The 18,060-nt window shown below is 41.5% G+C and overlaps 1 protein-coding gene across 2 annotated transcripts; it reads left to right on the top strand.

Annotated features, from left to right (window-relative positions):
- LOC115192835 (sorting and assembly machinery component 50 homolog A) lies at window positions 1–17,417 on the top strand. Of its 2 annotated transcripts, none has more exons than XM_029751712.1 (15): window positions 1–166; window positions 2,487–2,597; window positions 2,699–2,800; window positions 5,242–5,329; window positions 5,479–5,585; window positions 6,026–6,156; window positions 6,851–6,938; window positions 7,131–7,259; window positions 7,544–7,615; window positions 7,746–7,832; window positions 8,507–8,577; window positions 11,561–11,628; window positions 11,755–11,901; window positions 12,284–12,425; window positions 15,620–17,417. In XM_029751712.1, exons 1-15 carry the CDS (start codon window positions 146–148, stop codon window positions 15,663–15,665), a joined length of 1,410 nt encoding a protein of 469 aa, XP_029607572.1. In that variant the 5' UTR covers window positions 1–145; the 3' UTR covers window positions 15,666–17,417. The 2 variants fall into 2 exon arrangements, with proteins under 2 accessions (XP_029607572.1, XP_029607573.1); XM_029751713.1 differs by lacking the exon at window positions 1–166 and adding an exon at window positions 488–664.
- The last annotated feature ends 643 nt before the right edge of the window (window positions 17,418–18,060 follow it).

Consider the following 18,060-nt stretch of genomic DNA (forward strand, 5'->3'; position numbering starts at 1 on the left):
AGGTAGGGGGTGTGGTTTTGATGGTGTCATGGCTTCCCCCGTTCACGAAGCTACATCTCTATTGAGCCGAGCGTGAATTAAATGTCCTTTAATTTCGTAAAATAAACACCAACATTTGAAGGACTGTACATTCAAGACCTTAATCATGGGCACCGTCCACGCAAGGGTAAGGATAACTGCTCAAAATGCAAAGGGTGACAGCATGACCTCTGAGTGCAGTAGCCAATAGCTAGCTTAGTGTAGCTAGCTGTCACGTCCAGCGAAAGGGGCCCAGTTGGACACCTTGCCAACTATGGAAACGAGCTGAACTTCAAGATACATGAACTGTCGATGTCAGTAAAGGAAATGAACATGATCACAGTTGCAACAACAGCGTTCACGGATCTTAAGTAGTGATCATGACACGAGTCATTGGACGAAGGCGTCTTCAGTAGGAGGGAGTTTTGATAATATCAGATGTCAATCACCTGAAGCGCAGAACCATGTAAACACGTGCATGAGCTCGGCACATGCATGCGTGCGTCGTTAGTATGTGTTATTTATCTTGTGTGCACGCTTCTGAACACAATACCAGCGCTTTGAAAAGTTGATGTAATTATACTTTCCTGTGGATATATTGTCTCACATTCCTACCGTCAAAAAGGACCAACCGCACGGACAACCGGTAAAGCGCATTAAAATGGGATTTTATTCAACATTCTGCCTTGTAGAGGACGTGAGAGTAAACTTTACTGTTTCAAACACTAATTTCTGTCTGATGTAGAATTCAACAGTGGTAGAAAAAGTACTCAATTGTTCTACTTGAGTAAAAGTAAAGATACTTTAATAGAAAATGACTCAAGTAAAAGTGAAAGTCACCCAGTAAAATACTACTTGAGTAAAAGTATTTGGTTTTAAATATAGTTAAGTATCAAAAGTAAATGGAATTGCTCAAATGTACTTAAGTATCAAAAGTAAAAGTATAAACCATTTCAGATTCCTTATATTAACCTTTAAGCAAACCAGATGGCACCATCAAAAATAAAAACATTTGATGCATTGCCAGGGACACACTCCAACACTCAGACAAAATTTATAAACAAAGCATTTGTGTTTAGTGAGTCCTCCAGATCAGAGGCAGTAGGGATGACCAGGGATGTTCTCTGTTTAGTGAGTCCTCCAGATCAGAGGCAGTAGGGATGACCAGGGATGTTCTCTGTTTAGTGAGTCCACCAGATCAGAGGCAGTAGGGATGACCAGGGATGTTCTCTGTTTAGTGAGTCCACCAGATCAGAGACAGTAGGGATGACCAGGGATGTTCTCTGTTTAGTGAGTCCACCAGATCAGAGACAGTAGGGATGACCAGGGATGTTCTCTGTTTAGTGAGTCCTCCAGATCAGAGGCAGTAGGGATGACCAGGGATGTTCTCTTGATAAGTGTTTGAATTGGACAATTTTCCTGTCAAAATGTAACGAGTACTTTTGGGTGTCAGGGAAAATGTATGGAGTAAAAAGTACATTATTTTCTTTAGGAATGTAGTGAAGTAAAAGTTGGCAAAAATATGAATAGTAAAGTACAAATACCCCAGAAAACTACTTAAGTAGTACTTTTTAAAGTATTTTTACTTAAGTACTTTACACCACTGGAATTCAATGCAATTCAACGTCTGGTTTCCAGGCAACTATCTAGCATGCTCCCTATGTATCATTTTAACTCGGGAAGTGTAGCAGAAGTGTAGTTTCGTTGTATGGAGGCACCCATAGTTGTATATGCGTTTTATTTGAATGCGTCTTTCTCGCTGATGAAAGATAAGGGCCATATGTTTCAAAAGCCATATTGCAAGCGATGATTATTAACCTAAATGCTAAAACACGGTGTCGGGATTGTAGTTCACATGAGGCAGTTGTGGGCGAAGCTAATGGCTGAGAACGGTCGGGAGAAGGCAGAATGCTGTCTAGAGAACTAATGCATGGGGGTGCATCATCAAATCAAAAAATCTGATCAGTGTACACGCATGTCGGCCTCTATATGGCAGTTTCTTCCCAGCGTCAGAGATTAGGGCCTGGTCCTGGGTAAGCAGTATGTCTTGTGCCTTTGACTCATTGATGTAGAAATCTTCATCCAAATCGAGGTTAGTGATCACTTTTTTCCGATGTCTAGAAGGAAAAAAAGAAGAAAAAAAAACAAAATAGCAGAATTGGACGGGAGCCTGCAAAACGACCTCTATACATTTCAGCGCCGTTCTCCAGTGCCGTCGTGAGCTTGCTTAGGTGCTTACAACCACATTCTGAAATGTCCACTAACTTCAACTAATGACATTTTGAAGAATGACTTGTACTAGTTAATCTCAATATGGTATTTACCAACGACCTTTATCATAATAACCAAACCACTAAGGCCACCTAACTGCCATTTTAGCTATCGGGTTTTGTACAGATAACCAGCTTTACAATACAAGAAGTATCCTGGTCAGTCATTGATTCATCACAATGTCTGTTGTGTTGCAGAGTCTTGACCCTCTGCCAATGCAGGGACCTGAGTTGGGGGTTCATGCGGATGACGTCCAGACACCGGATATGGAACAGGAATCAAAACAAGAGGTTCTTGAAAACAAAGATGTACGGCTCAAGTTGTTTCTTGTGTGGTTGAATGGCAAAGTCACCTTTTTATTGTTGCCTGTCAATGCTGATTATAACTCCTTGGTATATTTGTCCTATAGGTCATAGTCCAGCATGTTCACATTGATGGTCTGGGAAGAACCAAGGAGGATTGCTTAACGTATGAGATTGCTGGTGTCTTCAGAGCAAAGAACTTGATTGACGTGAGTGAATCTACAGTAGGATACAGACCACAGATTTAATGTGTGGAGACGGTATGCAGTGTTTAACACAATCACATGGAGTAGCCAGTCAAACACTTTTACAGTGTTCGTTTCATCAGTTGTTGTACAATATTATATAAAACGTAGGAAAAATTGTAATTTTCAGTGCACTGGAATCCTGTAAGTCTGCTGACTTCCATGGGTTTCAAGCTTCCTTTTACGAGGCATTTTCTCAGCTTTCTGCAATACAGGTATGATTGAAGAATGAAGCAGGTGTTAAACATGGGCTTTGCTATACAGAAAGCAGCAGTTGACTAGTCCATTGTCAACACTTTGATTAAATCAATAGACCTATATCAATATCTTTGAAATACCATATAAGTCATTAGCTTTTAAAACTATGCAATCTGTTTTCTTTAATCATATTTTGGACCAGAGTGAGGCTTTCTCCACTTAGCCTACATATTGTTCTTTCTCCACTTAGCCTACATATTGTTCTTTCTCCACTTAGCCTACCTATTGTTCTCTCTCCACTTAGCCTACCTATTGTTCTCTCTCCACTTAGCCTACCTATTGTTCTCTCTCCACTTAGCCTACCTATTGTTCTCTCTCCACTTAGACTACCTATTGTTCTTTCTCCACTTAGCCTAACTATTGTTCTCTCTCCACTTAGCCTACCTATTGTTCTCTCTCCACTTAGCCTACCTATTGTTCTCTCTCCACTTAGCCTACCTATTGTTCTCTCTCCACTTAGCCTACCTATTGTTCTCTCTCCACTTAGCCTACATATTGTTCTTTCTCCACTTAGCCTACCTATTGTTCTCTCTCCACTTAGCCTACCTATTGTTCTCTCTCCACTTAGCCTACCTATTGTTCTCTCTCCACTTAGACTACCTATTGTTCTTTCTCCACTTAGCCTACCTATTGTTCTCTCTCCACTTAGTCTACCTATTGTTCTTGCAGTGAGGAGGATTCACCATCTTCATCTAATGTTTTCATAGTTTATCTGCTGATAATTGCCAAAAAGTCTACCAGTATGCAAATAAGCCAAATTAACAGCTCTCTTACTGATGCGATTCGGTAGGCTACTGACGAGTCACTCATTTTCATGTCAGTGTCTGGCAAGTCCTGATGAACTTCATATCAAAATATAAGACGAGGTCTTTAGTTTACTTGTCCCGATGCGATTCCATGGACATATAACTACATTGTATGAATGGCAAGAATATATGAGATCGACTTTATTCAGTCAGTTCGACACCTTTTATAAACTAGTCAATCTTGCTGTTCGCCAATCAAAGCACAGTAAATAGCCTATGTGCCACCACTCCGTGGCTGCTTATGAAACGTACCAGGGCCCAACGTTAACGTTTTTCCTCACTGGCCAGGACATGGTGTAGTTCTTAAATGCATTGTAGATTAACTCGTGGATAGCATTTTTATATCTTTGCATGCAGTTTGAATTAAGTTGCTAACTAGGGTTAGCGCAATGACTGGAAGTCTATGGGTATCTGCTAACGCTAGTTAACATTGGCTCACAAAGCATCCTCTAACTTTCTTCTGTCTGGACACAGAGACAAAGAAATTGCATCCCTGTAATGTCTGACCGGAAAGAAAATGAAGGAATGTGCCAGAAAACAACAGACTAAGTGGATGTCGACTCGTCGTTCCCACATTATCTGGGACATGCAAATTCATGCTCTCTATGGAAAGCTGTTAACATATTCATATGATTTTTTTATATCAATAACTGTATTTTTCCATATCAATAATTTTAATTGTTGATATCAAAAAAAAAAATATATATATATATATATATATATATATATATATATATTATTATTTCTTTTTTTAAATAAAAAATGTAATTATTGATATAGAATAGTTTTATTATGGATATACATTTTTTTGGAATATATGTTAAAACGGCTTTCCATATGCTGGCTCCATACGTGTAAAGAAATTTAAGTGCAACCTCAGCACACACACCCAGGTACCGAGAGTCGGGACAGACAGCAGACTGTCAACCTCAGCACACACACCCAGGTACCGAGAGTCGGGACAGACAGCAGACTGTCAACCTCAGCACACACACCCAGGTACCGAGAGTCGGGACAGACAGCAGACTGTCAACCAGCAGTGTTTTCCTGTCTTTGCTCGCTTTGTGATTGACAGGCGCATGTCCTATCAATAGATCGCTAGAAGATGCATATCGCTCATTCTAGCGGGAGGGGGTTCTTCAGACCTTTTTTTCCTGACTAGCCAATTGAAAAGTAGCCTAGTTTATTTCAGTGAGGAAAAAGTACCTGTCTGAAAATGAGTCTGTAATCGGCTGTATAGCCGACGGCCGGAGCTAGTGGGGAAACGCTGTGTATGGAGACGCTGTGGAGACTGTAGCAAAAGTAGAACTTACTTTGTTTACATTTTATTTATTTGTTTAGGTCATGAAGAGAGCACACGAAGCCAGACAGAAGCTCCTCCGTCTTGGTATCTTCAGACAGGTGGAGGTTGTTATTGATACCTCACAAGGTACTGTGGTTATGAAGATGGTCCGTTCTTAATCCGAACAGTATCAGTACCAAAGTTTTGCATATTACATTGGGAAAATAATCAAATGAATGGGGAAAGTGGTTAAAACAACGACAAAAATGTAATTCTAAAAACCCACTTCCTTTCAGGGGTAGATGCTCTGCCTAACGGACTAGATGTGACGTTTGAAGTGACTGAGCTGAGACGCATGACTGGTAGCTATAACACCATGGTTGGAAATAACGAAGGCAGCATGGTGAGAACGAAGTCATCTTGTCATGATTCCTATCTCCTTATCTCCTTCTAAATTGTATTGGAGGAGAAGGACCCAATTTCCCTCCATTTGGACCAGTCTTTCCCAAACTCGGTCCTCGGGTCCCCAAGGGGTGCACGTTTTTAACCTAGCACTACACAGCCGATTCAAATAATCAACTAATCGTCAAGCTTGAATAATTTTAATCAGCTGTGTAGTGCTTGTGGGAAGAACAAAAACAACCTGCACCCATTGGGGTCACGAGGACAGAGTTTGGGAAAACACTGCCTTGGACCTAATTCTCCAATGTGTTTTGAGAAGGAAGCGAGAAGAGAGAAAATTAGAAATCAAGGACAGATTAATTTATAAAGAGCTATGGTGGTGATTACACATCCTCCGCTGTGGTCAGGTTTCTGACTAGTTTCCCCTCTCTCTTACTGTAGGTTCTTGGTCTGAAGCTGCCCAATGTTTTCGGTCGTGCGGAAAAGCTTACATTCCAGTTCTCCTATGGCACCAAAGAGACTTCCTATGGGCTGTCGTTCTTCAAGCCTCAACCTGGTCACTTTGAGCGCAAGTATGAGAACAAAAACCTGCTACTTATATTATAAGCAATGCTGTAAATACACGGATTTACGTTTAAAGGTGCTACACCGGATTTTTATTTTATACTTTTTTTGATTAGTAATTTCTGAAAATGTTCATAATATATCTGCAGGAATAGTGGAATGATGGTGTTTCACAGTATTACTTAACCCGCCAGTGTTGTGATTGGCTGTGATATTCGACTGTTGATTTCTCCTGTCGGTGCGGCATCTGAAGGAAAGCTGTGTTTGGCTGTGTTTGGCTGTGTTTGGCTGTTTTATCTAGTGGAAATCGTGTCAAGTGGCTAATGTAGAAATCACTGTGCCCTTTCCTGGTTGTAAAAATTCTACGCTGTTCGCTCAATTTCCGTTTATTTGAGAAAACAACCACGGAATAGTGGGGAGAATCATTGTACCATCTAAATCGCTGTGAAATATATTATCAATAAAGCTGGTGAACCAAAACCCGAAAGTAAGAGGCTCAAGCACGAGTCTCCGCCATTGTTGCCGTGGATACGGGGGAGATTTGTTTTGAATGGAGCCAAGTGCTGTTGCAATTCAGTTAGCTTCCACATAGAGGAAAACATTCAGAGAAATGCTATGTGTAGCACCTTTAAGTTGTTCATTCTATAGGTCCCTGGGCTCTTTTTTGTTCTTCTTCTAATTGACTTGCTCTTGCTGTTGCAGTTTCGCCGTTAACTTTTACAAAGTCACAGGCCAGTTTCCATGGAGCTCGCTGAGAGAGACTGATCGCGGCGTCTCCACAGAATTCAGTGTAAAGAACATTTTTCCATTCATCCATCTGTCATTACTGTAGAGTTCTCATTTACTGTTGTTATGCTAACTACGATGAGTAGAACTGGAACTTCTCAGCTATTTTTTTTTCAAATTAAATTTCATCCTACTGTAATGCTTTTGTAAGTGGTTGATCCTCTCTCTTCTTTCTCCCTCTCTGTTTTGCAAACAGTTCCCTCTTTGGAAGACGAACCACACCCTGAAGTGGGAGGGTGTGTGGCGAGAGCTGGGATGTCTGGCGCGTACCGCCTCATTCGCAGTCCGGGAGGAGAGCGGCCACTCCCTCAAGTCATCACTCTCGGTACCGAGACTTGAGTTTTGCTTCACAATCCCTCACACGACTACCCTTTTTCTTTTTTCCCCCCCAGGGATTAAAACATTGTGGTAATACATTTAGGCCCAAACTCCTGTTCTGAGATCTGTGCACTTCATTTAGGCTTTTGTGTAAATCTTCCATTGATGACGTCAATGGGAAATTTGTGCAAAAACATTTTTACGCACGTGTATCTGGAGTTAGGATTCGGCCCCACTTAGACACTTGACTTTTTCCTCAACATGTTGCTCTTTTCTCCTTGGCCCTCATAGCATGCCATGGTCATCGACACCAGAAACTCCACAATCCTTCCCAGGAGGGGAGCCTTGCTGAAAATCAACCAGGTGTGTAGGTTAGGTGAACATTACCTGGCCCAGTGTTGTATTCAATGGTAATACCTTAATAAAACCATTTTCCCCAGACCATTTTTGAACCAACAACTCATTCAGCTGATGCATTGTTGTGATTTTGTAGGAGTTGGCTGGCTACACTGGAGGAGATGCCAGTTTTCTGAAAGAGGACTTTGAGCTCCAATTTAACAAACGTCTCTTCTGGGACTCGGTGAGAAACTAAAATCGTCCTATTTATCGAGATGAAATTTGTGCGAAAAACTTTAGTTACACACATGAATCACAAGTTGGATCTCAGTCTGAGTATTGAACTGGTTCTGGACCATCTTTATAGTAAACAAGTTATAACCATCAATCAATCAATATAATTTATTTATAAAACCTTTTTTACATCAGCAGATGTCACAGTGTTTATATAGAAACCCAGCCTAAAACCCCAAACAGAAAGCCATGCAGATGTAGAAGCACGGTGGCTAGGAAAAACTCCCTAGAAAGACAGGAACCTAGGAAGAAACCTAGAGAGGAACCAGGCTCTGAGGGGTGACCAGTCCTCTTCTGGCTGTACCAGGTGGAGATTATAAGAGTACACGGCCATTAAGGCCAGATCGTTCTTCAAGATGTTCAAACGTTCATAAATGACCAGCAGGGTCAAATAATAATCACAGTGGTTGTATAAGGGGGCAACAGGTCAACACCTCAGGAGTAAATGATGTCAGTTGGCTTTTCATAGCCGGGCATTCAGAGTTAGAGACAGCAGGAGAGGGAGAGCCTGAGTCTATGTAAACAGCTTGTTGATGGAGGATTGACAAATGGTTTTGACCAGGTTGGGATAAATGTGTGGATAAAAGAGCACATTTGTTGAGACCTCGTTCCTCTATCTTTCAGGTCCTGTCTGCATCTCTCTGGGGCGGATGCCTCCTGCCCATTGGAGATAAGCCAACTTGCATTGCTGACAGGTAAGACAATACTTCTCTCTGTTTCACAAAACCATAATTGAAAAGCAGGGGTGTCAAACATGGCTGATTTTTAATGTGGCCCTGCCATGTTGTCTTTATACTGTATAGTCAGGGGTTAAAGTTTGATGGATTTCCGTCATATGGATTCTGGAGAGATCCGTCTAGATCTGTCATATGGATTCTGGAGAGATCCGTGTAGACCCGTCATATGGATTCTGGAGAGATCCGTGTAGATCCGTCATATGGATTCTGGAGAGATCCGTGTAGATCCGTCATATGGATTCTGGAGAGATCCGTGTAGATCTGTCATATGGATTCTGGAGAGATCCGTGTAGATCTGTCATATGGATTCTGGAGAGATCCGTGTAGATCTGTCATATGGATTCTGGAGAGATCCGTGTAGATCCGAAATAAAAGTCTCTGGTTTGGAGAGGACATAGAATATACATGCTTCAGTGTTAGGCTATGAAATATATTCCCAATTATTTCATGTTCTCTGTTAGGCTGTGTGCACTGAACTGACATGTATGATTGTTGCTGACACTCCGATGTTCAGATGAAGGGAATGAAATGGTCTATAAATGGGCCGTGGCGCTCAACTCAGACGGTGGTGTCTAGCCTACTGTAGCTGCTGGTAAAGTAATTCAAAGCCTCAACTTTATCACTGAGGTCAGGACTTTCCAGTGCTACTATTTCTGCCATGTAATGTTATTAAAACAAAAATCAGACAACCACCGAGTAGAATAGTTGACCTATTGCTGGGTTCTGACTTTTAGATATGAAATATACATATTCATGTCACTAAGGGAGAGAGGGGAATGTAGAACGTTTACGTTCTGTCAGAATATGTTTTTGTTGGACATCAGGGATCCCATGAGGAGGAGTGAGGAATTTGGGGCCGAGGTCAGATGAAGTGAGGAAGAACATAATCTTAGCAACAGAGGTGTATTGGCTGTTCAGATGTGTAAGGAAGGGGCTCAGCATAGGAGAAAGAGTTAAATACAAGTGCTTGTATGAATATGTTCCTTTTCTTATGCAGCTATATAGTGGGTGAATAAACTTGGTTTAAGCTTTACTAAGCGTCCCGTGAGTGTGTTAGATCCTAACACTGTTTCCCTGGTCGGCTTGTTGTGTGTTAGATCCTAACACTGTTTCCCTGGTCGGCTTGTTGCGTGTTAGATCCTAACACTGTTTCCCTGGTCGGCTTGTTGTGTGTTAGAGCCTAACACTGTTTCCCTGGTCGGCTTGTTGTGTGTTAGATCCTAACACTGTTTCCCTGGTCGGCTTGTTGTGTGTTAGATCCTAACACTGTTTCCCTGGTCGGCTTGTTGTTGTGTGTTCTATATGAAAGGTTTTCCTCTCGGTGCATTCAGGTTGCGATAGGGAGGGAAACATGTATTATGTCAATGCACAACAGTTATTAATGCCATCGCGGGAAAAGCCTTTTTGAAAGCACTTTTGGCCTTTGTTAAACCAGAACGGCGTCACAGATTGCTACCATTTTATTTCTTTACTCCTTCAGGTGGTGTCGTTTAACAGATTCAGTTCCAACTGTTACTCCTTCAGGTGGTGTCGTTTTAACAGATTCAGTTCCAACTGGTACTCCTTCAGGTGGTGCCCTTTAACAGATTCAGTTCCAACTGTTTCTCCTTCAGGTGGTGTCGTTTAACAGATTCAGTTCCAACTGTTACTCCTTCAGTTGGTGTCATTTTAACAGATTCAGTTCCAACTGTTACTCCTTCAGGTGGTGTCGTTTAACAGATTCAGTTCCAACTGTTACTCCTTCAGGTGGTGTCGTTTAACAGATTCAGTTCCAACTGTTACTCCTTCAGGTGGTGTCGTTTAACAGATTCAGTTCAAACTGTTTCTCCTTCAGGTGGTGTCGTTTAACAGATTCAGTTCCAACTGTTACTCCTTCAGGTGGTGTCGTTTAACAGATTCAGTTCCAACTGTTACTACTTCAGGTGGTGTCGTTTAACAGATTCAGTTCCAACTGTTACTCCTTCAGGTGGTGTCGTTTAACAGATTCAGTTCCAACTGGAGTTTCAAGCATGCTGACAACAAATCTCAAAGGAGAAAATTGTCTTAAAAGGACAAGGACTTACTTTGCAATTGAAAATAAATAAATAATAGTGAATAGTAAGTCATTATTTATACAGTACTAGTCAAAAGTTTGGACACACCTACTCATTCACCTTGAAATGTATTCCAGGTGACTACCTCATGAAGCTGGTTGAGAGAATGCTAAAAGTGTGCAAAGCTGTCAAAGGCAAAGGGTGGCTACTTTGAAGAATCTCAAATATAAAATATATTTAGATTTTTTTTTTTAACACTTTTTTGGTTACTACATGATTCCATATGTGTTATTTAATACTTTTGATGTCTTCACTATTATTCCACATGTAGAAAATAGTAAAAAATAAAGACCCTGGAATGAGTAGGTGTGTCCAAACTTTTGACTGGCACTGTATATTTATAATAAAAATAATAACAACATTCAGAATGTTGTGTCCAGTAGGGTAAATGCAGATGGACAAACCTCATGCTTTAGCCTATGTACATGTTATAGCCACTATGCAGCATCAGTTGGCTAGAGGTGATAATGCATATTACTAATAGAACATCTGACAATATACCATGGACAGGATATACGGTTCAAATAATTGAAACATTTTTACCAATATGTTTTTGGGGCTCATTTCTGGAGGTGGAAATTATGTTTTAGATGGTGTTTGAATATATTTATTTATTTATTTATATTGAACATCCTCAAGTCACCAGAACTAAGCTTCTCAGTCCTTCTATATAAAAAATGATCGCAAGTTGGACCACAGACCCACTAAATAAGGGGACTGGAATTGGCCAAACTCAGTTTTAATACATGTACAAAATGATCCTCTTTCCCTAGAAGCATGATTGTGATGTAGCTGGAATTCTGTTTTTGTGGTTTGTTTCTATGGTTTCTACCGATATGTCTCTTCAGGTTCTATCTCGGTGGTCCTACTAGCGTCAGAGGATTCAGTATGTACAGCATCGGCCCACAGAGTGAAGGTGAGATGGTGTCCTCTGTCCGTTTTGAATGAAGTCCCATTTTTAAATGTAAAAAAATATATATATATATATTTAAGATGGGTAACTTTCTCACATCACGTGTGGTTTTATTGTCTGAATGACCAGGTGACTACCTGGGAGGTGAGGTGTATTGGGCTGGAGCCGTCCACCTGTATACTCCACTGCCCTTCCGTCCAGGCAAAGGGGGATTCGGAGACCTCTTCAGGACCCACTTCTTCCTCAATGCTGGGAACCTGTGTAACCTCAACTATGGTGTGTGTTTTAAAGCTGTAATTGAACCCCACGATATATGATGTGGAAGTGTCAGATGTTCTGAGATGATAGCTGTAATACCATCTTAACAAGCTGAGTCTATGTTCAAATTCATCAGTATGAGAAATCCGCAGGACTCAATCACATGTATGTGTGTGTGTGTATGTGTGTGTATGTGTGTGGAGGAGTGGAATGACCTAGTAATATGTAGAGAGCCAATTAGATTTCAACAAAATGTTTCCGGGAATGCTAATCTTATTAGTTTTTAACAACAAAAACGATTTCAGAACAATCTGACATGGTGGGTGTGGAAATCCGCTTTCTTGTGCTTTTTGAGGTGGAATGATCCCTCAGGCTGTGGTGTGTGTGTGTGTTGCTCCAGGTGACGGGCCTCGAGCACACCTGAGTAAGCTGGCAGAGTGTATCCGCTGGTCCTACGGAGCGGGAATCGTGCTGCGACTTGGAAACATCGCCCGGCTGGAGCTCAACTACTGCATTCCCATGGGCGTCCAGAGCGGAGACAGGTAGCCTATTATCTGCCCTTCCTGTTTTCAAACCATGACATGATGGTGGAGACAGATAGCGTATTATCTGCCCTTCCTGTTTTCAAACCATGACATGATAGTGGAGACAGATTTTTTACATTTTAGTCATTTAGCAGACGCTCTTATCCAGCGCGACTTACAGTAGTAGTAGACATACATTTTTTATATTTTTTTCGTACTGGTCCCCCGTGGGAATCGAACCCACAACCCTGGCGTTGCAAACACCATGCTCTACCAACAGCCACACGGGACCATCAGATAGCGTATTATCTGCCCTTCCTGTTATCAAACCATGACATGATAGTCCATAGCTTAGAAACAATACTATATAGTTCATATACAGTGTATTCAGACCCCTTCACTTTTTCCACGTTGTTACATTACAGCCTTATTCAAAAATGTAATAAAGAAATGTTTTCCATCACTTTACACACAATACGAAGCGAAAACAGGTTTTTACAAATGTTCGCAAATGTATAAAAAGCAGATGCCTTATTTACATAAATATTCAGACACTTTGCTACGAAACTCGAAATTGAGTTCAGGTGCATACTGTTTCCATTGATCATCCTTGATGTTTCTACAACTTGATTGGAGTCCACCTGTGGTAAATTTAAATTGATTGGAGGTGATTTGGAAAGGCACACACCTGTCTATATAAAAGGTCCCACAGTTGACAGTGCATGTCAGAGCAAAAACCAAGCCATGAGGTCGAAGGAATTGTCCGTAGAGCTCCGAGAAAGGATTGTGTCGAGGTACAGATCTGGGGAAGGGTAACAAAACATTTCTGCAGCATTGAAGGTCCCCAAGAACGCAGTGGCCTTGGTCAGGGAGGTGACCAAGAACCCGATGGTCACTCTGACAGAGTTCCTCTGTGGAGATGGGAGAACCGTCCAGAAGGACAACCATCTGTGCAGCAGTCCACCAATCAGACCTTTATGGTAGAGCGGCCAGACGGATGCCCCTCAGTAAAAGGCGCATGACAGCCTGCTTGGAGTTTGCCAAAAAGGCACCTAAATGACTCTCAGATCATGAGAAACAAGATTCTCTGGTCTGATGAAACCAAGATTGAACTCTTTGGCCTGAATGCCAAGCGTCATGTCTGGAGGAAACCCGGTACCATCCCTAAGGTGAAGCATGGTGGTGGCAGCATCATGCTGTGGTGATGTTTTTCAGGGACTGGGAGACTTGTCAGGATCGAGGGAAAGATGAACAGAGCAAAGTACAGAGAGATCCTTGAAAACCTGCTCCAGAGCGCTCAGGACCTCAGACTGGGGTAAGGTTCACCTTTCAACAGAACATAGACGCTAAGCACACAGCCAAGACATTGCAGGAGTGGCTTCGGGACAAGTCTCAATGTCCTTGAGTGGCCCAAACAGAGCCCGGACTTGAACCTGATCGAACATCTCTGGAGAGACCTGAAAATAGCTGTGCAGCGACGCACCCCATCCAACTTGACAGAGCTTGAGAGGATCTACAGAGAAGAATGGGAGAAACTCCCCAAATACAGGTGTGCCAAGTTGTAGCGTCATACCCAAGAAGACTCGAGGCTGTAATCTCTGCCAAGGGTGCTTCAGCAAAGTACTGAATAAAGAGTCTGAATACTTAGTGGCAAGAAAAAGTATGAACCATTTGGAAATACCTGTATTTCTGCATAAATTGGTCATAACATTTGATCTGCTCATCTAGGTCACAACAATAGACAGTCTGCTTAAACTAATATCACAAACAGTTATGTTTTGTCTCTTCTGAACACACCGTGTAAACATTCACAGTGCAGGATGGGAAAAGTATGTGAACCCTTGGATTTAATAACTGGTTGACCCTCCTTTGGCAGCAATAACCCCAACCAAACGTTTTCTGTAGTTGCGGATCAGACCTGTACAACGATCATGAGGAATTTTGGACCATTCCTCTTTACAAAACTGTTTCAGTTCAACAATATTGTTGGGACGTCTGGTGTGAACCGCTCTCGTGGTACTGCCACAGCATCTCAATCGGGTTGAGGTCAGGACTCTGACTGGGCCACTCTACAAGACATTTTTTCTTCTGTTGAAGAAGCCATTCTGTTGTTGATTTACTTCTGTGTTTTGGGTCGTTGTCCTGTTGCGTCACCCAACTTCTGTTGAGCTTCAATTCGCGAACAGATAGCCTAACATTCTCCTGCAAAATGTCTTGATAAACTGGGGAATTCATTTTTCCGTCGATGATAGCAAGTTGTCCAGGCCCTGAGGCAGCAAAGCAGCCCCAAACCACGATGCTCCCTCCACTATACTTTACAGTTGGGATGAGGTTTTGATGTTGGTGTGCTGTGCCATTTTTTTCTCCACACATAGTGTTGTGTGTTCCTTCCAAACAACACAACTTTAGTTTAATCTGTCCACAGAATATTTTGCCAGTAGCGCTGTGGAACATCCAGGTGCTCTTTTGCGAACTTCAGATGTGCAGCAATGTTTTTTTTTGGACAGCAGTGGCTTCTTCCGTGGTGTCCTCCAATGAACACCATTCTTGTTTAGTGTTTTACGTATCGTAGACTCGTCAACCAAGATGTTAGCATGTTCCAGAGATTTCTGTAAGTCTTTAGCTGACACTCTAGGATTCTTCTTAACCTCAATGAGCATTCTGCACTGTGCTGTTGCAGTCATCTTTGCAGTACGGCCACTCCTAGGGAGAGTGCTGAACTTTCTCCATTTATAGACAATTTGTGTTACCATGGACTGATGAACATCAAGGCTTTTAGAGATATTTTTGTAACCATTTTCAGCTTCATGCAAGTCAACAATTCTTAATCTTAGGTCTTCTGAGATCTGATGTAAATGTGATATCTTTTTTTTAATATAAATTAGCAAAGATTTCTGAAAATCTGTTTTTGCTTTTTCATTATGGGGTATTGTGTGTAGATACACGAGGGGGGAAATATTTAAAGGGGTCTGAATACTTTCCGAATGCACTGGAGTTGAGCAGAACACTTATGTCTGATTCACTGTAAAGGGCCAACCCAAACCCTACTGGCTTGGTTAATTTATTTTCCAGTGTCATTTCCATAATGGTTTCAGCAAATGTGGTGGTTGTGTAACCAGGCTAGCCCAGTACAGCTAGATGTTTGGCTCAATATTGTGATAAGGGTATTGGGTTACTCTTAAGAAATGGCACTTTGTTCTTTGTTTGTTTAGGATATGCGACGGGGTCCAGTTTGGAGCTGGAATCCGATTTCTGTGATGTCGTCCTGTTGTCATGCTGCATTGAATTGTGGAACACAGGAGTTTGTTTCGTTGGTTTTAGTAAATGGAAGGTGATCTATAGGGGTCACTTTCAGCACAGCGAAGGTTGCTGGGAATGAAATGTCTGCTACAACCAAACTATTGTAAGTAAAATGGACAAGGCATCAATGGGGATTTTCCTCCAGTACTAATGAACGATGAGAGCCCCCAGTGCTCAAGATGTTAAAACAAGAGGCCTTCACGGGTCCAAAAAGTTGGACCTGTTCCGAAATGGACCTGGGGCTTTCCCATCCGGACCCAATATACATACATTTATTTGTTAAATATAGAGACCCGTTCCGAATGGACACGAGGACAACTAGACCCATTCCGCGTAGACCTGGTCGGATCCAGACCCGATCCGAGTGAGGGAATTCACAGAAAAGTCCATTTAAGCTACCGGAGCTGATAAAGCGCGAGAGAGGTAGAGCTCTAGCAGGATGTGTGAGCGAGTGACACGGGGAGCAGGGAAGAGGGAGGGAGAGACGAGAAACGGCAACCGACCAAGCCGACTCGCGCTATAGTAGAGTAATAGCAGCCTACCTAGCTATGTTTTTCTCGTCCTACACAGTTACAAACAACTTCATTCGGAATATTAAGTATCAGCCTACCTGTTGGCTCTTGGTCTTTCCCTCTCCTTTAACTTCCGTCATTTTAAATTAAATATTCCATTGATATTTCCTAACTTTTGCCACACATGGAGGCTCTATGACTGTAGCCCAGTGTTTTCCAAACTCGGTCCCGGGGACCCTAAGCGGTGCACATTTAGTTTTTTTGCCCTAGCACTATACAGCTGATTGAAATAATCAAAGTTTAATGATGAGTTGATTATTAGAATCATCTGTGTTATGCCAGGGCAAAAAATACATAATAAAACTGCACCGCTTAGGGTCCCCAGGACCGAGTTTGGAAAACACTGGTCTAGCCTATTGCTGCTTTGATGACTTATGATTGGCCAACAACAAGCTAGACATGCCACTCCTGTGAAAAGAGGAGCAGCTTAAATGATATGATTTATCTCCCTCTCTGTACTGCAGCAGTCACGTGCAGATCTGTACGGGTATTTCCGGACAAGTCGGTTTGGTATTTAGTATTTTATTAGGATCCCCATTAGCTGTTGCAAAAGCAGCAGTTACTCTTCCTGGAGTCCACACAAAACACGAAACATGACATAATACAGAACATTAATAGACAAAAACAGACCAAGGACAGAACTACATCATGTTTTAAAAAGGCACACGCAGCCACATATCAATACATACACATAAACTATCTAGGTCAAATAGTGGAGAGGCGTTGTGCTGTGAGGTGATGCTTTATCTGTTTTTTGAAACCAGGTTTGCGGGTTTATTTGGTTCGATTTAAAATTACACATACAATCATATCAGATCCGACACAGACCTGTGACATTATTTAGAATTCTGGATCTGAACCCTCTCGGGTATTCGGTTACAGGTGGATCCGTGAAGACCTCTAGTGGAAACCTAAGGCAGACATCAGCCATGAGTGCCCTTATCATGAGTCAAATATGTCAATGTGGTCTGGATTATTATGCTGATTTAATAAATGTTATCCTCTACAGTTATTCAAGTTACACTGAGTCTCTATAGCGTTCACTTGCCTTCCAGTTGATTTTTGGTTTGTGTATTGAAACAACATGGATTAAACAATTTTCAGTGGTGTAAAGTAAATAAGTAAAGATACCTTGAAGTACTACTTAAGTAGTTTTTATATCTGTACTTTACTATTTAGATTTGACAACTTTTAGTTTTACTCTACTACATTCCTAAAGAAAATATGTACTCTTTACTCCCATACACTTTCCCTGACACTCAGAAGTACTCGTAACATTCCCGAATGCTTAGCAGGCCAGGAAAATGGTCAAATTCACGCACTTATCAAGAGAATGCGGGTCATCACTAGTGCCTCTTGAGTTGGTGGACTCGCTAAACACTAATGCTTCGTTTGTAAATTATGTTTGAGTGCCCCTGGCTATCCATACATTGTTTTATATAAAAATAAATAATCTAGTTTGCTTCGTATAAGAAATTTGAAATTATTTATATTTTTTCTCTCTCGATAGAACCAAATACTGTACTTTTAGCCTTTTACTCAATTAGTATTTTATTGGGTGACTTTTCACTTTTACTTGAGTCGTCTTAATAATAAATCAAATTTAAAGTATAACAATTGGGTATTTTTTTCCCACCACTGAACAATTTTGCATAAAGTTGATGTCTGACAAGCTTTTGGATGCGCTCGAGTCGGTCCGAAAGCTGTGCCATTAAAAATGTATCATACAGTGAAATGAAAAGTCCATTGTCCCTACTTTATATATAGGATATGCGTTTGCC

Source organism: Salmo trutta, chromosome 4, assembly GCF_901001165.1.
Source record: "Salmo trutta chromosome 4, fSalTru1.1, whole genome shotgun sequence".
Classification (NCBI taxonomy): domain Eukaryota; kingdom Metazoa; phylum Chordata; class Actinopteri; order Salmoniformes; family Salmonidae; genus Salmo; species Salmo trutta.

What these genes read in the sequence shown, in the direction of transcription:
- LOC115192835 (XM_029751712.1), top strand. Translation starts at nt 146, where the DNA reads ATGGGCACCGTCCACGCAAGG. An exon ending in GAAATAACGAAGGCAGCATG is followed by an intron (nt 5,586 to 6,025) that starts GTGAGAACGAAG and finishes CTCTTACTGTAG; the next exon opens with GTTCTTGGTCTGAAGCTGCC. An exon ending in GGCGTCCAGAGCGGAGACAG is followed by an intron (nt 12,426 to 15,619) that starts GTAGCCTATTAT and finishes TTGTTTGTTTAG; the next exon opens with GATATGCGACGGGGTCCAGT.